At 37.5% G+C, this 19748-nt stretch overlaps 1 protein-coding gene across 4 annotated transcripts in view; it reads right to left on the bottom strand.

The window, feature by feature from the left end:
* LOC127847194 (collagen alpha-1(I) chain-like) overlaps nucleotides 1-19748 on the bottom strand; it is a 147929-nt gene that overhangs the window by 84179 nt on the left and 44002 nt on the right. For all 4 annotated transcript variants that reach the window (XM_052378920.1, XM_052378921.1, XM_052378922.1 and 1 more), the window contains exons 3-4: nucleotides 4753-4895; nucleotides 3992-4268 (exon numbers count right to left, since the gene is read on the bottom strand). In XM_052378920.1, coding sequence (XP_052234880.1) covers nucleotides 3992-4268; nucleotides 4753-4895 — 420 coding nt within the window. The remainder of the gene's footprint in view (nucleotides 1-3991; nucleotides 4269-4752; nucleotides 4896-19748) is intronic.

Genomic DNA, 19748 nt, shown 5'->3' with positions numbered 1-19748 from the left:
GTAGTCTGGTATTATAATAAGAGATGATATCTGTCAGATTGCTTGTTTATTTAACTAAAAAAATCAAACCAGTCTACTAGAAAATGTGGCAACAGGGACAAGACTGGTTCACATGCTTTTGATGTTGTTATGTGTTTTTGTGTGTGTTTTTTAACATAGGCCAGACTGGTTGGTCACGGTAGTTGGATGAACATGGTCCTGTCATGTACCAGGGTGTCGAGTTACTGATTCAGTGTGATAAATGACATTACCAGTCACCGACCCTGAGTAGACAGGAAAAGGGGTCAGCGGGTCAGTTAACATCAAGGTCGAAGCTTGGGCACTAAACGGACACACACTGACTGGCGATTGTTTTTCAATATTTTTTGTCACAGTTACAGATGAGGATGAATGGCTCTGCATAACCAGAATATAAGTCCTAAAGCTCTAAAATTATTCGGAATATCATTTCACGTATTTTCAGACCAAAATGGGACATATGCCCACTCCTTTAACCCAGAAGGAAATAATTGACATTTATCGTCAGACATTTAATTTAAAATACAAACTCTAATGTAAACTAATTTCTATTACAACAGACCTTAAGTTTAATTTTTGTCTAAACCTATTTATTTTAGCTTGATTGCATTGAAAACCTAATGCTTATTTGAAACGCTCTCGAGTCTGTTTCCTGGGACTAGAACCAGTACTTGGTGTCTATGGGGCTGATCTTAAGAATGCTCCCACTGTGGGTGAATGAACCCTTGACCTCCAAGTAGGCCGACACCATATCCACTACAGCACGGCAACCCTCAACAGACCTCCAGGTAGGCCGACACCATATCCACTACAGCATGGCAACCCTCAACAGGCCTTTAATTTTCAATATAATACAGTAATCTTCAAGTACAAACTGAGAGTGCATCTTTGAACTCATTGACAATCTTTGCGATATGGAATCATTCCAAGAGTAATACAATTTTTATAACAATTTGGCATTCACACCCAGTAATGGAAAGATGCGCTTTATTCACCATATATTATTCTGATAAGATTTTCATAAAAATACTGTATTAGACGAAGCCTTCTACTAGCACAATAAAAAACAATAAATTAGCTATAACTCCCTGTCTATGTCGTTTGCGAATGATACAACTGGCAATAACTGTTGAACTAGACAGGGCACCAAGTGGAGATAACTTCAGTTAATATCTGAAATCTTGCAAATCTTGCAAATACAGATCAGTCTACAATCAGTAAATTAAGTAAAACATTTTTTCAGGTTTTTGCAATTTTGGAAACATCTTCAATATGTTTTTATACATTAACCCTTTCAGTGCGGGAACCGGATTTTGAAGGCCTTTGCAAACAGTTTGGATCCAGATGAGACGCCACAGAACGTGGCGTCTCATCTGGATCCAAACTGTTTACTATTCTGATAGTATTCTTTGAAAAAAATCAAAGAAAATGCTAATTTAAGAAATTCTGCAGACGACATTTTAGCAGAAGACAAATTACCCAGCATGCAAAGGGTTAAGCTATTATGAACAAATCTGCAATCTTGAACAAAAGATCCAGGGAACTTATTGTACTCTTGTATTTCATCTCAGCCTGTTTTGAAAATGATTTTCTGCACGAGAAATATCCCTAGAATTACAGATTTATAAGCGCGCTTTCGGTACATCTAGTAACAAGGTGGTAGTGTTAAATTTTAATTTTTCGTGGGACATGATTTTCGTTGATTTGTGGGTTGACAAATTTAAAACGTCAAATCAAATAATTAGTTTGTATGTTTGTGTTTTGTTTTGGCAAAAATCAGAAATCAATGAATTTGAAAACAAACAAAATTAAATGCCGATAAATTTAAATAATGTTTAAGTATTTGGTAAAACAGTTTGGGTACTTGCATTTCTTGCTATCATGCATTTCTAACAATAATAACTTTTTGATTATCTGGCATGTTCATGTTCCCTCCTTTCCATGCATACTTGAGACATGCATATTTCACATTAACTTGTGGGATGACAAAAATCTATAGATCTTGCAACACTGTCATGATTTTGTAAATGATTGCCTGTAATTTAAGATTCACGGAATCTGGGTAAAGTGTGGAGAAGCATGCACATATCATTGAGCCGCCCTTCGCGAAAACAGGGTTAAAAGCATGTGCAATAAGTGTGGTCTCAGCCTGTGCAGTTCGTACAGGAGAATCGGAGACAACAATTTCTGCCAAAACAGGATTTTTATTTACTTTACAGGAGACTTCCTTAAAACTTAACATTAAGTAAAAGAGGAAAGTGTCTTCCCTGATTAGCCTGTGTTGATTGCGCAGGCTAATCTGGGGCAACACTTTACACACATGCATTAAGCTGTATTTTCTCAGAGTGATGCCAAATTATGTCACACTATCTGTGCCATTCTTCAGTGTTTGACGCAAATAACTAGAGCTTTGTCACAGATGTGACATATACCCCCACATGCTGCATTGACACAGACTATTTTGCATGCTTTCTTCACAAAACAAGAGAATCTAATTTATGGCGATTTTTAAGAATTATTATGCCATTATCATTTATAGCCATTTTGACCTTTGAACTCTTGAATTCTTTCACATGACACGCCATCCAATGACTGTGAACAAAATTAATGTATAGTCATTTTAAAATCTCACAATGAATGACATACTTATGGCCCAGACAAGATCATAATAAAATTTCTTGCCATATTTGACCTTTAAACTAAAAATGTGACCTTTACCTTGGAGATATCGACATAATTCTTTCAAGCCACACACCGTCCAATGATGGTGAACAAAAGAGCCAAATGATTTTAAAATCTCACAATAAACGACATAGTTATAGCCTGGACAAGCTCATTTATGGCCATTTTGGACCTTTGAACTCGAAGTGTGACCTTGACCTCGGAGATATCGTCGTAATTCTTTTGCGCTACACACCGTCCAATGATGGTGATCATATGTGCCAAATGATTTTTAAATCTCACAATGAATGACATAGTTATGGCCCCGACAAGCTGATTTATGGCCATTTTTGACCTTTGAACTCAGTGACCTTGACCTTGGAGATATCGACATAATTCTTTCGCGTGACACACCGTCTAATGATGGTGAACAAATGTGCCAAATGATTTTAAATTCTCACAATGAACAACATAGTTATGGCCCAGACAAGCTCATTTATGGCCATTTTTGACCTTTGAACTTTAAGTGTGACCTTGACCTTGGAGATATCACCATAATTCTTTTGCACAACACACCTTCCAATAATGGTGAACCAATGTGCCAAATGATTTTAAAATCTTACAATGAATGACATAGTTATGGCCTGGACAAGCTCATTTATGATCGTTGAACTCAAAGTGTGACCTTGACCTTGGAGATATCGACGTAATTCTTTCACACGACACACCGTCCAATGATGGTGAACAAATTTGCCAAATGATTTTAAAATCTCACAATAAATGACAAAGTTATGGCTCGGACAACCATTTGACCTTTGAACTGCAAGTGTGACCTTGACCTTTGAGATATCGTCATACTTTTTTCACACGACACACCGACCCATGGTGGTGAACAAATGTACCAAATCATTTTAAAATCTAACGATAAATGACATAGTTATGGTCCGGACAAACTTTCAGTTTAAAATACACTAAGTGACCCCGTGACCTAGTTTTTGACCTGGCATAAACCATATTGAAACTTGACCTAGACATCATCTAGATACAACTTCTGACCATGTTTGGTGAAGATCGGATGAAATTTCGGGACAGACCGACCGACCGACCGACAAAGTGACTCCTATATAGCCCCCATTACCAATGGTAATACCAATGGTAATGGGGGTATAATTACGATATATATCTGGTTATTACGGTTTTAGGTAAGTTATCATTTTCATCGTAAGGCATATGGTAATTGTTCACGGCAAACAATGACATCCTTTGAAAACTGGAGGGTTAGACAATAGTAAGGTCATGAATATTTAATCACCTAGTGGCTTGGTAGTGATCATTTGTTGATCAGTCATATCTTCTGCAATACAAAGACCATTCTCTGGAAAATGATCACAATTGAATCTATCTGGCCACATAAACCCGAATTTGTTCATCAGCGTTTGACATCCAGTTCGAAGCGCCTTCACGCACAGACTACGGCACGGTGGGATGGATTCCACATGTTCTGTGCACATCGGAGCATACAAGGTGCACAGGAAAAATTGCAGATGTTTACTGCACTGTAGTTTGACCAGCGGTACGAATTGATGATACTTGAAGCAAAAGAGAAAACGTGTTCAAGAATGAGAAATCAATCCTGTAATGTTGTGCATTCTAAAATGGTCTGTACAGACATATTTTCGTATAACTTCCTCTTACTGATTAATTTTGCACCTAAGGCCATGTTGGCTATTAATCATTCCATTTCATAACGAAGATGCATTGTTTTAATTACCAATGAAAATAAATTAATGTTTGCCAATGAATTAGATAATCATGATTTATATGCATGGGCTTAACTTAAACTTATTTTTTTTTTCAAACAGCAATGTGAAATATGAAATGTGAAAATGAAAATGCTGGATTTGTGATATGAAGCGGGCTTTAAGTGATTTAACTGATCATAGATTAAGAGGACCTGAAGTTCATATTACATGTATATTCCATAAAATCAATTATGTTGATTTTCAATTACTGAAATTAGTTACGCAATTAATCAGTCAAGAAAGGGCCTCTGTTGTTCGATGTCAAACATACCTCCAACCCAGCATCCTCCTGATTTGTGTGGTTCAGTAAATTTGGCATACGAGTCTCGTTATACGGTAAACCCTGACACATGGGGACTTTTATTGGCTCACACCTTCCAACACTTTTTTCCTTGCTCTTTTGTAATTCACTGCCTGCAGCAGAAGAAATTCGTAGAACCTAATATTTATATGAGAAGGTATCTGTTTAAAACAGATTGTTTACCAGTGCCTTTCTCAAAAGACTAATATTTTGATTATCTGGCATGCTTTATTCCATTGTTATACGCACTGATGATTGAATTAATGCCCTTTTCATCTGGTATGACATAGAATTAAAGATCTTATAAAGCTGACCGGATTTTGGATTCTTGTTAGCAATCGCCTGCTATTCACAGAATCTAGGAGAAGCACTTTAACCCTTTGCATGCTGGGTAATATGTCGTCTGCTAAAATGTCGTCTGCTGAATTTCAAAAATTAGCATTTTCTTCGAATTTTTTCAAAGAATACTATCAGAATAGCAAACAGTTTGGATCCTGATGAGACGCCACGTACTGTGGCGTCTCATCTGGATACAAACTGTTTGCAAAGGCCTTCAAAATTCGGTTCCAGCACTGAAAGAGTTAAGGAGTAATCCAGAAAAATCTACTGAGCAGTGTTGATGTTTTTTCAACCTTATCGAACCCCAGCCATGATGTTTCCGAATGTTGGCCAATCTTTCTGAGAGCGACCGAAACAGCAATCCTTTTTGGTTCGTCAATAGCAAAATAAAACATTAATTTCGTGCTTACGTCAACCGTCAAAGACGCAAATTTAAATGTTAACACAAGCTTTCTTAAGGCAAGTTGTGTCCTTTTTCTGCCTTAAGTAGCCTTCAAGTTGCTTTTTCACTCGAGGAAAGAACCAAAACTCCTCAAAGAAGTGATTTCCGCTTTGTAGTTTTCTCTAATCGCTGCGTGACCAAGTGCGGAAACAATTTCAAGAGGGTTTCTGACATTTTGGAAAAAGGAGTGTGGTCAATTTTTTTTTAAATCAATACAATGGCAAATTTGGGATTTTTTTATCATCAAAATCAACCTTATTCAGATTTTTTTATCAACCAATATTGACACATCGGGCCTTTTTCTTGCCTTTTCGGGAATTTTTTAAAAATTATACTCATATACTTTGTTAGATGTTTATGAAATAAAATTGAGATAAAATAATCATAAGACACTTCATTCTAAAAAAAATATATAAAAAATTAGGAAAAAAAAAATACAATTTCAGTTTGGGATTGGGTCTGTTTTACGTCCTTTTTTACACAGCAAAAACACTCATGCATTTCAAGGGACATAATTGTGTTGTGATTGAAGAATAATCTTCTTAAGAACATTTTCATAAATGCAATACATAAGCTTTGATGTGGGAAAACTGGGCTAAATGCATGTGCGTGAAGTGGTGTCCCTGGGGAAAACTGGGCTAAATGCATGTGCGTGAAGTGGTGTCCCTGGGGAAAACTGGGCTAAATGCATGTGCGTGAAGTGGTGTCCCTGGGAAAACTGGGCTAAATGCATGTGCGTGAAGTGGTGTCCCTGGGGAAAACTGGGCTAAATGCATGTGCGTGAAGTGGTGTCCCCGGGAAAACTGGGCTAAATGCATGTGCCTGAAGTGGTGTCCCTGGGAAAACTGGGCTAAATGCATGTGCCTGAAGTGGTGTCCCCGGGAAAACTGTGCTAAATGCATGTGCGTGAAGTGGTGTCCCTGGGGAAAACTGGGCTAAATGCATGTGCGTGAAGTGGTGTCCCTGGGGAAAACTGGGCTAAATGCATGTGCGTGAAGTGGTGTCCCTGGGGAAAACTGGGCTAAATGCATGTGCGTGAAGTGGTGTCCCTGGGGAAAACTGGGCTAAATGCATGTGCGTGAAGTGGTGTCCCTGGGAAAACTGGGCTAAATGCATGTGCGTGAAGTGGTGTCCCTGGGAAAACTGGGCTAAATGCATGTGCGTGAAGTGGTGTCCCTGGGGAAAACTGGGCTAAATGCATGTGCGTGAAGTGGTGTCCCCGGGAAAACTGGGCTAAATGCATGTGCCTGAAGTGGTGTCCCCGGGAAAACTGGGCTAAATGCATGTGCGTGAAGTGGTGTCCCTGGGAAAACTGGGCTAAATGCATGTGCGTGAAGTGGTGTCCCCGGGAAAACTGGGCTAAATGCATGTGCGTGAAGTGGTGTCCCCGGGAAAACTGGGCTAAATGCATGTGCCTGAAGTGGTGTCCCCGGGAAAACTGGGCTAAATGCATGTGCGTGAAGTGGTGTCCCTGGGGAAAACTGGGCTTAATGCATGTGCCTGAAGTGGTGTCCCCGGGAAAACTGGGCTAAATGCATGTGCGTGAAGTGGTGTCCCTGGGAAAACTGGGCTAAATGCATGTGCGTGAAGTGGTGTCCCTGGGAAAACTGGGCTAAATGCATGTGCGTGAAGTGGTGTCCCCGGGAAAACTGGGCTAAATGCATGTGCGTGAAGTGGTGTCCCTGGGGAAAACTGGGCTAAATGCATGTGTGTGAAGTGGTGTCCCTGGGGAAAACTGGGCTAAATGCATGTGCGTGAAGTGGTGTCCCTGGGGAAAACTGGGCTAAATGCATGTGCGTGAAGTGGTGTCCCTGGGGAAAACTGGGCTAAATGCATGTGCGTGAAGTGGTGTCCCTGGGGAAAACTGGGCTAAATGCATGTGCGTGAAGTGGTGTCCCTGGGAAAACTGGGCTAAATGCATGTGCGTGAAGTGGTGTCCCTGGGAAAACTGGGCTAAATGCATGTGCGTGAAGTGGTGTCCCCGGGAAAAACTGGGCTAAATGCATGTGCGTGAAATGGTGTCCATGGGAAAACTGGGCTAAATGCATGTGCGTGAAGTGGTGTCCCTGGGGAAAACTGGGCTAAATGCATGTGCGTGAAGTGGTGTCCCCGGGAAAAACTGGGCTAAATGCATGTGCGTGAAGTGGTGTCCCCGGGAAAAACTGGGCTAAATGCATGTGCGTGAAGTGGTGTCCCTGGGAAAACTGGGCTAAATGCATGTGCGTGAAGTGGTGTCCCTGGGGAAAACTGGGCTAAATGCATGTGCGTGAAGTGGTGTCCCTGGGGAAAACTGGGCTAAATGCATGTGCGTGAAGTGGTGTCCCTGGGGAAAACTGGGCTAAATGCATGTGCGTGAAGTGGTGTCCCTGGGAAAACTGGGCTAAATGCATGTGCGTGAAGTGGTGTCCCTGGGGAAAACTGGGCTAAATGCATGTGCGTGAAGTGGTGTCCCTGGGAAAACTGGGCTAAATGCATGTGCGTGAAGTGGTGTCCCTGGGAAAACTGGGCTAAATGCATGTGCGTGAAGTGGTGTCCCTGGGGAAAACTGGGCTAAATGCATGTGCGTGAAGTGGTGTCCCTGGGGAAAACTGGGCTAAATGCATGTGTGTGAAGTGGTGTCCCTGGGAAAACTGGGCTAAATGCATGTGCGTGAAGTTGTGTCCCTGGGAAAACTGGGCTAAATGCATGTGCGTGAAGTGGTGTCCCTGGGAAAACTGGGCTAAATGCATGTGCGTGAAGTGGTGTCCCTGGGAAAACTGGGCTAAATGCATGTGCGTGAAGTGGTGTCCCTGGGAAAACTGGGCTAAATGCATGTGCGTGAAGTGGTGTCCCTGGGGAAAACTGGGCTAAATGCATGTGCGTGAAGTGGTGTCCCTGGGAAAAAACTGGGCTAAATGCATGTGCGTGAAGTGGTGTCCCCGGGAAAAACTGGGCTAAATGCATGTGCTTGAAGTGGTGTCCCCGATAAGCCCGTACAGATCACTCAGGCTAATCAGGGTTTTACATTTTCCCGCTCAACTGGATTTTCGCTAAGGAAACTTCCTTTAAACCAAATATTCCAAAAAAGGAAAAAGTGATCTCCCTGATTGGTCTGTGCAGTCTCCACGCGCAAATCTGGGACAACACTTAACGCACATGCGTTAAAACCCATTTTCCTATATCTCATCTAAAATTCAATAAATCTTGTTTCAGCTTACACACGCTGCCAGCTTTATCATAGTCTTACATCATGCACTTGTATATTATCATGAGATTCTCTCTGACAATGTCAAGGTTAAACACAACTGTTTTATTGACTAGAACATATCAACAAAACTTGAAAACATTATATTTATCTGCACTGTAACAAGCAATTAACGTTTATAATTTGAGGCGACCACAATGCTTTGCAAAGTTGTGCTGCAAAAATTGCCACGACAACATGTTGCAAATACACTTTTTTTTTTGTTGCATAATAACAAAACAGTGGCTCTTAAACAAACCTGAATAAGTGGATGTAAGGGTTTACAATTTTAACCCTTTGCATGCTGGGAAATTTGTTGTCTGCTAAAATGTAGTCTGCTGAATTTCTAAAATGAGCATTTTCTTTGATTTTTTTTTAAAGAATACTATCAGAATAGCAAACAGTTTGGATCCTGATGAGATGCCACGTTCTGTGGTGTCTCATCTGGATCCAAACTGTTTGCAAAGGCCTTCAAAATTCGGTTGCAGCACTGAGAGAGTTAACACTGTACTGACACAAAAAATTGGGTGAATCATGATAAACAGCCAGTTTAACAGATGCAGGGAGCAGTTTGTGTAATAAAAAACACAGCAATTAAACTGATTTAATATGCTCATTAACATACCATTCATCAAAGGGTGGAGCAGTGGATGATATGTGTAATTCCCAGTTTGTTTGTCGCTTCTTTAGTTGGTCGCGTTAGCAGCCGACTAAAAATTTACAGAGCATGTTTTGCAAATCAGTATGTGCTTAGCTACGCTAAGGATGGTAACTCACTACGCTTAGAACGATTACCGCTGCCTGTCTGCACTGCAGATGACGAATGCATAGGAGCATTTGCTCTTCTACTGCTACTACTGTATTTACCAGCTAAATGTAAGACAACATTGGCCAGTCTAGTGTTTATCATTGAAATCTGTACATATTGGCTGCTTTCAGGGAAAACGGGGCTTAATGCATGTCAAATAAGATTAGCCTGTGCACACTGATTAGCCTGTGCAATGCGCACAAGCTAATCAAGGACGACAACAGCGAACAACTTCAATGCCTTCAGTGCTTTGATTTTAAATATTGCTTTTTGGTGCAATAAGCTTCCGAATTCATTTCAATGTCTAAAACCTAAGAGTGTTCCTTTCTTTAATATGTCTGCTTCTTTATCACTATTTTTGGGGCAAATTGTATATATTTTTTTTAATTTATTATTTATTAAATTGATTTTAACAAATTGTGTCTGTTGGGGAACAAAAAACATGCATGCTCATTTTGCAATTACTTAAGGTTTTTACAAATATAAAAAAAATTGATGTTGATTTTTCATGTTTTAATTTTTGTATGTTTTTGTTTCAAGAAAGGTTAAAAGATGTAAGTTTAATATATTGTCCATGATGCAATTATTTGAAGAATTTCTGTAAAACTCATCTCAAATGAATTTTTGCTAAACATGTTAATTTCATATTAATTTTAATAAATTCAAAGTATGAGTATGTCTAACCCATTTATGCCAAGTGGACTCTCCCATCCTTCTTAATTGGATCAATTTATTTGCAAAATTAGGGATGTCTAGTATACTTATTTCTATATTTAGAATATTTCTTACAGAAATTCCTTTAGGAAGAGAGCGCAGACCCAGATGAGATGAGGCATCGTGTGGCATAAATGGGTTAATGTTAGAACCAATTGTTGATCTACAGAAAATCTTACAAAGGTGTGCTATTTTGTAGAACAAAATTATAAGTACATTATCACAGCATATCAGATGAATTCAATTTAACTGCATTCAATTTGGGCTCAACTGAGCTTTGAAAATACAATTAAATTCTCATTAAATTTGTATGCCCTCCTGTTACAATCAAAACATGATTCTATTACAATTAACATTTGTTTTTCCAGCAACACCTAACACATTAATTAAGCCACCTGTTAGAAACGGTAACCAATACTCATGGGTCAATGACTCATGAATCAGAAGTCAAAGAAAGAACAAATGAAATACCTCACATAGGAAGAAGGGCAAAGATGAATTCACATTAGGCATACACAAAACTGTTTGTTGCCTGGTAACTTTCCCCACCATTCATTATTTTTGGTGCAAAATATTGCCCCCTTGCCATGGTACAAAAGAGTACCATTGTGACTTTGAAATTTAACCCTTTGCATGCTGGGAAATTTGTTGTCTGCAAAAATGTCGTCTGCTGAATTTCTAAAATAAGCATTGTCTTTGATTTTGTTCAAAGAATACTATCAGAATAGCAAACAGTTTGGATCCTGATGAGATGCCACATTCTGTGGCGTCTCATCTGGATCGAAACTGTTTGCAAAGGCCTTCAAAATTCGGTTGCAGCACTGGAATAGTTAAGAAGGCACATTGTACCTTTTTTCTCCAATGGGGCCACAATTGGACTCTGGTACACTTTTTTTGGTATTCCAAGCTTGATTTTTGTTCATGATTTATCCTTAAAAATTGATGACATTTGAATAATAAAGTATAGAATATATTAAAAGACAGAAATATGAGTTGCAAAGTGATTTAGCAGTTTTCTGTCATAATGAATACTATTATCAAAGTGGAAAATAAATTGTGTTTTGTTGAAAAAAAGTTAATGAAAAACCTAAAGATTACCCTGTTTTCTAGATGTTTGTAGAAACAAACAATTCTTTTTTTTAAATCATGAAACCTTTGGGCTAACACCTACCCATTGATTATACAGCAATTTGGGAATGCAGCACTTATTTTGAAACCAGATACTATAATGGCTATCATTAGTTGCATGTTAATTAAGCCATATTCATTAGCCACCAAGGGTTTCAAGCATTTTGCTGTGTCAGAAGTATTTGAATCGTTAAAGGAACATTTTTACAAAAATCTGCAAAAGAGAAACATTAAGGCTACTTTATAGAGACATTTTATTGCTCGCAATAGCAATTATAACAAGGGCTGTTTGTAAAACATGCATGTCCCCCATATGGGCTGTCAGTTGTAGTGGCAGCCATTGTTTGAAAACATTTTTTGTCACTGTGACCTTGACATTCGACCTAATGACCTGAAAATCAATAGGGGTCATCTGCCAGTCATGATCAATGTACCTATAACGTTTCATGATCCTATGCATGACCTTTCTTAAGTTATCATCCGAAAACCATTTTACTGTGTCAAGTCACTGTGACCTTGACCTTTTACCTAGTGACCTCAAAATCAATAGGGGTCATCTGCGAGTCATGATCGATGTACCTATAAAGTTTCATGATCCTAGGCGTAAGGGTTCTTGAGTTATCATCCAGAAACCATTTTACTGTGTCAAGTCACTGTGACCTTGACCTTTGACCTAGTGACCTGAAAAGCAATAGGGGTCATATGCGAGTCATGATCAATGTACCTATGAAGTTTCATGATCCTAGGCCTAAGCATTCTTGAGTTATCATCCGGAAACCATTTTACTGTGTCGAGTCACTGTGACCTTGACCTTTGACCTAGTGACCTAAAAATCAATAGGGTCATATGCCAGTCATGATCAATGAAGTTTCATGATCCTAGGCCTAAGCGTTCTTGAGTTATCATCTGGAAACCATCTGGTGGACGGACCGACCGATGGACCGACCGACATGTGCAAAACAATATACCCCCTATTCTTCGATGGGGGCATGAATATTAGTACACTTGCGTTTCCTACTTTTGTTCTTATCAGATGCTTTTGCACAATGTATATTCCTCTATATTCATTTGGATGAAATTAAGTGGTTTTTGAAATCAGTGAAAATTAATGTCTAACAAATAATAATGATTTTACAGTGATTATGAGGCAACACAACTGGAATTTCAGACAGAAAGTAGGGTAATAGGGGGGTCATCTTCTACCATTGGTTTTAATTCCTTGGTAAATCACATTGATTAAGTAAATATATTGTATATTACTTCATTACACACATTTTCTGATGTTATTTACATAAAATAATTTAAGCGCCAAGGGTGGGGGGGGGCTCCATTTAACCCTTTATCACTTCGGTATGTATTTCAATGCATTTGTTGTCCCTGAGAAAGTTAAATTTAATTAAAGGCCTTTCTTATTAGAAGTTTTAAAGGAATCTGTTAAAACCCTTAGATACTGATGAGCAGCAAACAGCAAAACACCTGAACAGACTGAAAGTTACTCCTTAGATATTCCGTAACCCCACTGCTTAACAAAATTGGTATCAAATCAAAATATTCAAAATATGCTGACATTTCATGAAATCTTAGTTTTAGTTAGCCATGGGGGGGGGGCTCCATTTTATGCACTTATCATGCAAAAGCTTTTCTTTAGAAATTCTTTACCCACACAGCTTAAAAAATGTGTATCAAATTATGAATGCAAGTAAGCTGTGTGAATTAAGAACCCAGACTCATAAACCATCAATATGTTAAAAATGTGCTGACATTTCATGAAATCATCTTGCAGTTAGCCATGGGGGCTGCATTTAATGCATTAAAGATGCAAACAAAATTCTTTAGTTATTCATTATCCCCATCGCTTAAAAAATTGGTATAATTTTCATGAAACCATACTCCAGCTAACCACGGGGGCTGCATATTATGCATTAAACATTCATAAAATATAACCCTTTTGAAATTCTTTACCCTCACCACTTAAAAAACTTTGTATCAAATTTTGAAAGCAATCCATTTTTGGATGTGCCGACAGTCTTAAGGTAAAACTGATAACGACCTTTTCACGCCTCATAATTATCACACGGAACACTGCACATTCATTCATTTTCACCTCCGAAGGAGAACCTAATGATTATGCAAATATGAAAATATTGCACACTGTCAAAGCTATTCCTTGCCACTGGTATAACATGCGTTTAGGTATGATAGGTTACATCGAACACCAATAATATCCTAAGTTATACATGTTTGCACTAAACAGTTTTTTTTCAAGGGTTGACAAAGTGCATTATCACTATTGAAGAATGCAATATTATTTAGCTGCTATTAAATTAAATATGTTTTCTTAACCAATCTGACTAAACACATTTTACAATTTCATATTCTTTTTTCAATTTCCATGAAGATCCAAAGCAATTAACACTGAATTGTGGAATAAATTGTATTTTGATACTTTTGATACTTTTTAAAACAAGAGATGTGTTTGTCAGAAACACAATGACCCCTACTGCGCCGCTTTGATTTATATATATATATTTATTATATCCCTTTAAAAAATATTACTTCCCTTGTAAAAATGATCTGTACCTGCCAAATGATAAATAGAAATTATCTCCCTTTAAAGCTTGTCACTTCCCTTGGATTTGTTTTTTTGACCTTTGATTGATGACCTTGACCTTTCATCACTCAAAATGTGCAGCTCCATAAGATATACCTGCATGCCAAATATCAAGTTGCTATCTTCAATATTGCAAAAGTTATGGCAAATGTTAAAGTTTTCTGATGGACGGACAGACAATTCAAATGCTTAAGCCACCCTACCGGGGGCATACAAAGTGTAACAGGTTACTTTACAAAATACATGTACCTTGCTCTTGGAAAAGGGGTTAAATGCATGTGTGTAAAGTGTAATCCCAGATAAGGCACTATATGCACATGCATTGAATCCAACTTTCACAGATTCTTGCACAGGCTTATCTGGGATGATACTTTACCCATGGCACATGAATTGAATCCTGCTTTCCTAGAGTAAAGATCAGTTAAATGTGGGAGCACACCTATTGCTTTCAAATTGTTCATTGTTTATATCTTCTTCATCAGGCAGCAATTTACCCTGTGCTTAATTGGTACACTGATAGACTGGTTATGTAAGCTGCCAGACTGGCTGTCACAGGTCTGGTGTTTTAAGCTCTTTTCAACATTTTACCACTTAGATACGTATTTTGACACATTTGTAGTCCCTTAAATTGTTAAATATAATTTAAGACCTTTCTTGATAGATTCTTTAAAAGCTTCATTTCCAACCCTTAGATACTGATGAGCAGCAAACAGCATAAAATCTGAACAGACTGCGAGTGCGATTTTATGCTGTTTGCACATAGCCATTTTCACTTTGCTTCTCAGTGGGAAAGGCTTAAAGAGACTCATTCCCAGATTGTCGAGATCACAATTTCTAAACATTTTTGGTGGTTACAAAAATAAGGTTTAAGGTTTATGAGTTTAATAAAAGTAAAATGAAGCTATAATAATCTAATGCTGTCAATAATTAACAAAACCTTTCACAGCAGTTGTAAGCAATTATTAAAATTGATGTAAAATAAATGACACAATCTTCATTATTTCTTATGAACAAATTAAGAACATCAGTTATTTAACAAATAATTGCCACACAAGGTTGAATACAGATATAAAGTTAATTGCAAAATGACGAATAAAGATACAAAAAATCATAATAAATTGACTTCAAATTTATTTTCACTGCAATTATGAAAAAGGTACACCTTGAAACATAACATAAATCAAGAACAATGTTCAACTGAATAACATTTTCATTAATGAATAGCTTGTCATCAATTGTATAGACCCAATATTGTGTTACTTGTAAAATGACATATAAAAAGATACAAAAAGTCATTACAGACTGAACTAAAGTTAATTTGCAATAATGAAATATGTAAAATATTAAACATATAACAAATCAACATCAGCGTTCAACAGAACAAATAACATTTTTCGTTCATGAAAAGCTTGTCATTAATTGTATTGACCTTTAAAGTTTTGTCACTTACACAAGGAAGTATAAAAAGATACAAAAAGTCACTTACAATAATGAAATATGTAAAATGTTAAACATAAAACAAATCAATCACACTGTTAAACAGAATAAATAACCTTTTCATTCATGAAAAGCTTGTCATCAATAATGTATTCACCCAACATTTTTAAGGTGGGGGGGGTGAAAAGTTTTCCGAAGCCAACTACAAGAAGAAATAGGAATCACAATATGCGACCTTAAACCTTTTGATGTTGCAAACCAATAGATTTCATGACAGATTATCCTTCTAATTACATATTAAATCAATTTATTTGAAAGGGTAGCCTATAATCATTTGCACCAAAGTCCACAATTTTCTCTCCCAGTGGATTTCAATACAGCAAGACTCTCAAATTACCCCTTTTTTTTATAGCACTTGACCTGATGAAATGATGTTTAATTCTAGTTGATCCCCCCATCTGACTGGGTCAGGTGTTTTTGTGACTTCACAAAAGCATTTGACCATTCCCACAGCTCTCTGCTGTCATTGAACACTCTGGCATGCAAAACTGCACAGATTTTGATTGTCAACCCACAGCAGGTTAGTGGACCCCTGTCACTAAGCCTATGGGCCTTTTGGCACTTTAAAAAAAAGGTTATCTTAACCCTTTTCCACTCAGAAGCAAAGTGAAAATGGCATAAAACCAGAACAGCCTGCACATAACTCGCATTCTGTTCAGATTTTATGATGTTTGCTGCTCATCAGTATCTAAGGGTTGGAAATGAAGCCTTTAAAAATAGAATCTAGTAAGAAAGGTCTTTAATAACAATAGACTTTCTGAGGGAGTACAAATGCCTCAAAATAGTATCTAAGTTGGAAAGTGTTAACCCTTAAAGCGCTGGAGCTGAATTTTAAAGGCCTTTGCAAACAGCTTGGATCCAGATGAGACGCCACAAAACGTGGCGTCTCATCAGGATCCAAACTGTTTGCTATTCTGATAGTATTCTTTGAAAAAAATCGAAGAAAATGCTAATTTTAGAAATTCTGCAGACGACATTTTAGCAGACGACAAATTTCCCAGCATGCAAAGTGTTGACTCTTTGTTGCTAAGATACTGCTAAGATACACATTTTGGCCAAGTTATTGTACCCCAGAAAATCAAGTTAAATTAACCCTTAAAGCGCTGGAGCCGAATTTTAAAGGCCTTTGCAAACAGTTTGTATCCAGATGAGACGCCACAGAACGTGGCGTCTCATCTGGATCCAAACTGTTTGCTATTCTGATAGTATTCTTTGAAAAAAAATGAAGAAAATGCTTATTTTAGAAATTCAGCAGACGACATTTTAGCAGAAGACAAATTACCCAGCATGCAAAGGGTTAAAGACCATTTGAGGTGTGTTCTGAGAAAACTGGGCATGATGTATGTGCGTAAAGTGTTGTCCCAGATTAGCCTGTGCAGTCTGCACAAGCTAATCAGGGACTACACTTTCCGCTTTTATGGTATTTTTCGTTTAAAGGAAGTCTCTTCTACACAAAAATCCAGTTAAGGCGGAAAGTGTCGTCCCTGATTAGCCTGTGCGGGCTGCACAAGCTAATCTGGGACGAAATTTTACGCACATGAATTATGCCCAGTTTTCTCAGAACGTGAATTATTTAATCATTTTAAGTAACTTTTGTACATTAAAAACACATTATCTCTTGGTTGTGCTCTTGCTTTATTGCTCTGGGAACACGGGGCATGATTTATATGCATTAAGTATTGTCCCAGATAAGCCTGTGCAGTCAACACAGGCTACTTAGGGGTGACACTTACTCCTCAGTCTGGATTTTTGTTAAGGAGAGACTTCCTATTGACGAAAAATGCAATAAAAATGGAAAGGCCCCGATTTCCGAAAGCAAGTCTCAAATATTAAGTCTTTATAGTTGAACACTTTATGATATATCAGATGTATACTTGTCTTTAATAAAATGGACAAACATTCTTTACTATACAAGCCTGCATAACAGTGTGATATCAGGGCAAATAAACAATACCCTTAATTAAAGTGACACAGGCTTTAACAAGTTAACTTTAACAACACACTATTAAAAGTTACCTTCGACAGTTCAACTGTACCAATTACCCGATTGCAGCAAATCATACCGTTGATAGAAATTTTCAACATTAGGTGTCTTAATTTCTTGATTTCAAGTTACGAAAATCCATTATCATTTGACAGGTGCAGAGGCCAATCATCACATCACAGACTATCCATTTGCAGTATTTAACTCCAAAAACGTATCGATTAAAAATCAATTAGAATATTTCAAATAATTTAATCCAAGTCATATCGAATACAAATCAATTCTGCTCATTTGATCAAAGGCGCGTGGATTGAAAATCAATTCTAGTCATTTGATCATGAAATAGTAGTGACAAAAGCTAACATTTTCATGGACACACACGAAAACTTTGCAATAACCTTCGGAAGCATGCATACCAGAAGGAAGGCTTGAAATATATTTCAAAATGAGCCTTGCTCGGTGAAAATAGAGATAAACATCCAAGATTAGCCTGCGCAAACATCACTAAAGACTATAACCTTTATATAAATAGCAACAGATCAAAACTTATGAATAAATCAATTATTAAAACTGTTTTTCAACATGTACAATCCTACTAAGTCCTAATTATAAATCATTTATACGTTGTCTCAAGACATTTCCTGACTAACAGGATTGAGTCCTATGAACCCTTTCCCACTCAGACGTAAAATGAAAATGGCTATGCACAAACAGCATAACACCAGAACAGTCTGCAAGTAACTCGTAGTCTGTTCAGGTTTAATGCTGTTTGCTACTCCTCAGTAACTAATGGTTGAAAATGAAGCCTTTACAACTTGAATTTAGTAAGAAATGTCTTCAATTAAATTAAACTTTCTAAGGGACTACAAATGTGTCAAAATACTATCTAAGTGGTTAAGGACGTATCTAAGTGGTAAAGGGTTAAGGACGTATCTAAGTGGTAAAGGGTTAATGACGTATCTAAGTGGTAAAGGGTTAAGGACGTATCTAAGTGGTAAAGGGTTAAGGATGTATCTAAGTGGTAAAGGGTTAAGGACGTATCTAAGTGGTAAAGGGTTAAGGATGTATCTAAGTGGTAAAGGGTTAAGGACGTATCTAAGTGGTAAAGGGTTAAGGACGTATCTAAGTGGTAAAGGGTTAAGGTGAGGGCGTTTAGACTGCTTAACACTTAATGATTCAGCAATACTTCTTAATTTTCCTATGTTAACCCATTACCACTTAGATACGTATTTTCAGCATTTGTTGTCCCATAGATAGTTAAATTTAATTAAAGACTTTTCTTACTAGATTCAAGTTTTAAAGGCTTCATTTCCAACCCTTACGGCCTTAGATACTGATGAGCAGGCTGTTCTGGTGTCATGCTGTTTGCACAAGCCATTTTCATTTTGCCTCTGAGTGGGAAAGGGTTAAACCATATAGGCTGGCACCCAAAATGTCTTTCTGTCTTCAGCGTTTTCTTGTGGACAAGATTTGACACCATGCCCACGGATGCCATATGTTTTGTAACAAAACTCTTGCAATAATAGTCTTGTGTTCTCAAAATTGTATGATTATGCTTCAGTCCTTTTAAAGAATTTCGACATATTAGAGTTCCTTTTCATTGATTTATAGAGAACAGCAAAAAAAATCAGAGAAGAGAAGTCTTAACAAGTAAACTGGCGTATTAACAACACAACTTTGAGGCAAATGTTGATGGAATCCCAGACATTTACTTATCATGTTTGTTACCGAGTAGATCTGTAAAATTTGAGTATTAAAATTGGTTTACGCATCTCCACAATTAAAAGAAAAAGAATTGACATGTTGCACCTGCTAAAATTATTTATGTTTCAGACATGTGCAGTTGTTTCAGACTTGCATGTGCAACGATCTATCGTACAAAATATAAATATTTGTACAAATTTCCTGGGATGAAGCATAAGTTGAGTCATCTATAAACAAATCTCTTGCATGTCCCTTAATTCTCGTTTTATTGGCAAGAATGTATCTTCCATCAAAGGGGAGACATGCATTTAATTATTGCAAACTGATATACATCATGGCATCCAAGAGCTTGCATGAATTTGAAAATCAAGATTTTTGGAATGAAACTGTCGGAAATGCATTCGATTTTTTGAATAAGATACTACAGCACAGCGCTGGAATGTTGATCAACAGTTGAATTGACCCTTTGCATGCTGGGAAATTTGTCGTCTGCTAAAATGTTGTCTTCTGAATTTC

Source organism: Dreissena polymorpha, chromosome 10 (assembly GCF_020536995.1).
Source record: "Dreissena polymorpha isolate Duluth1 chromosome 10, UMN_Dpol_1.0, whole genome shotgun sequence".
NCBI lineage: Eukaryota > Metazoa > Mollusca > Bivalvia > Myida > Dreissenidae > Dreissena > Dreissena polymorpha.
Note: the sequence above shows the minus strand (reverse complement) of the source record. Positions and strands in the feature narration are given on the sequence as shown.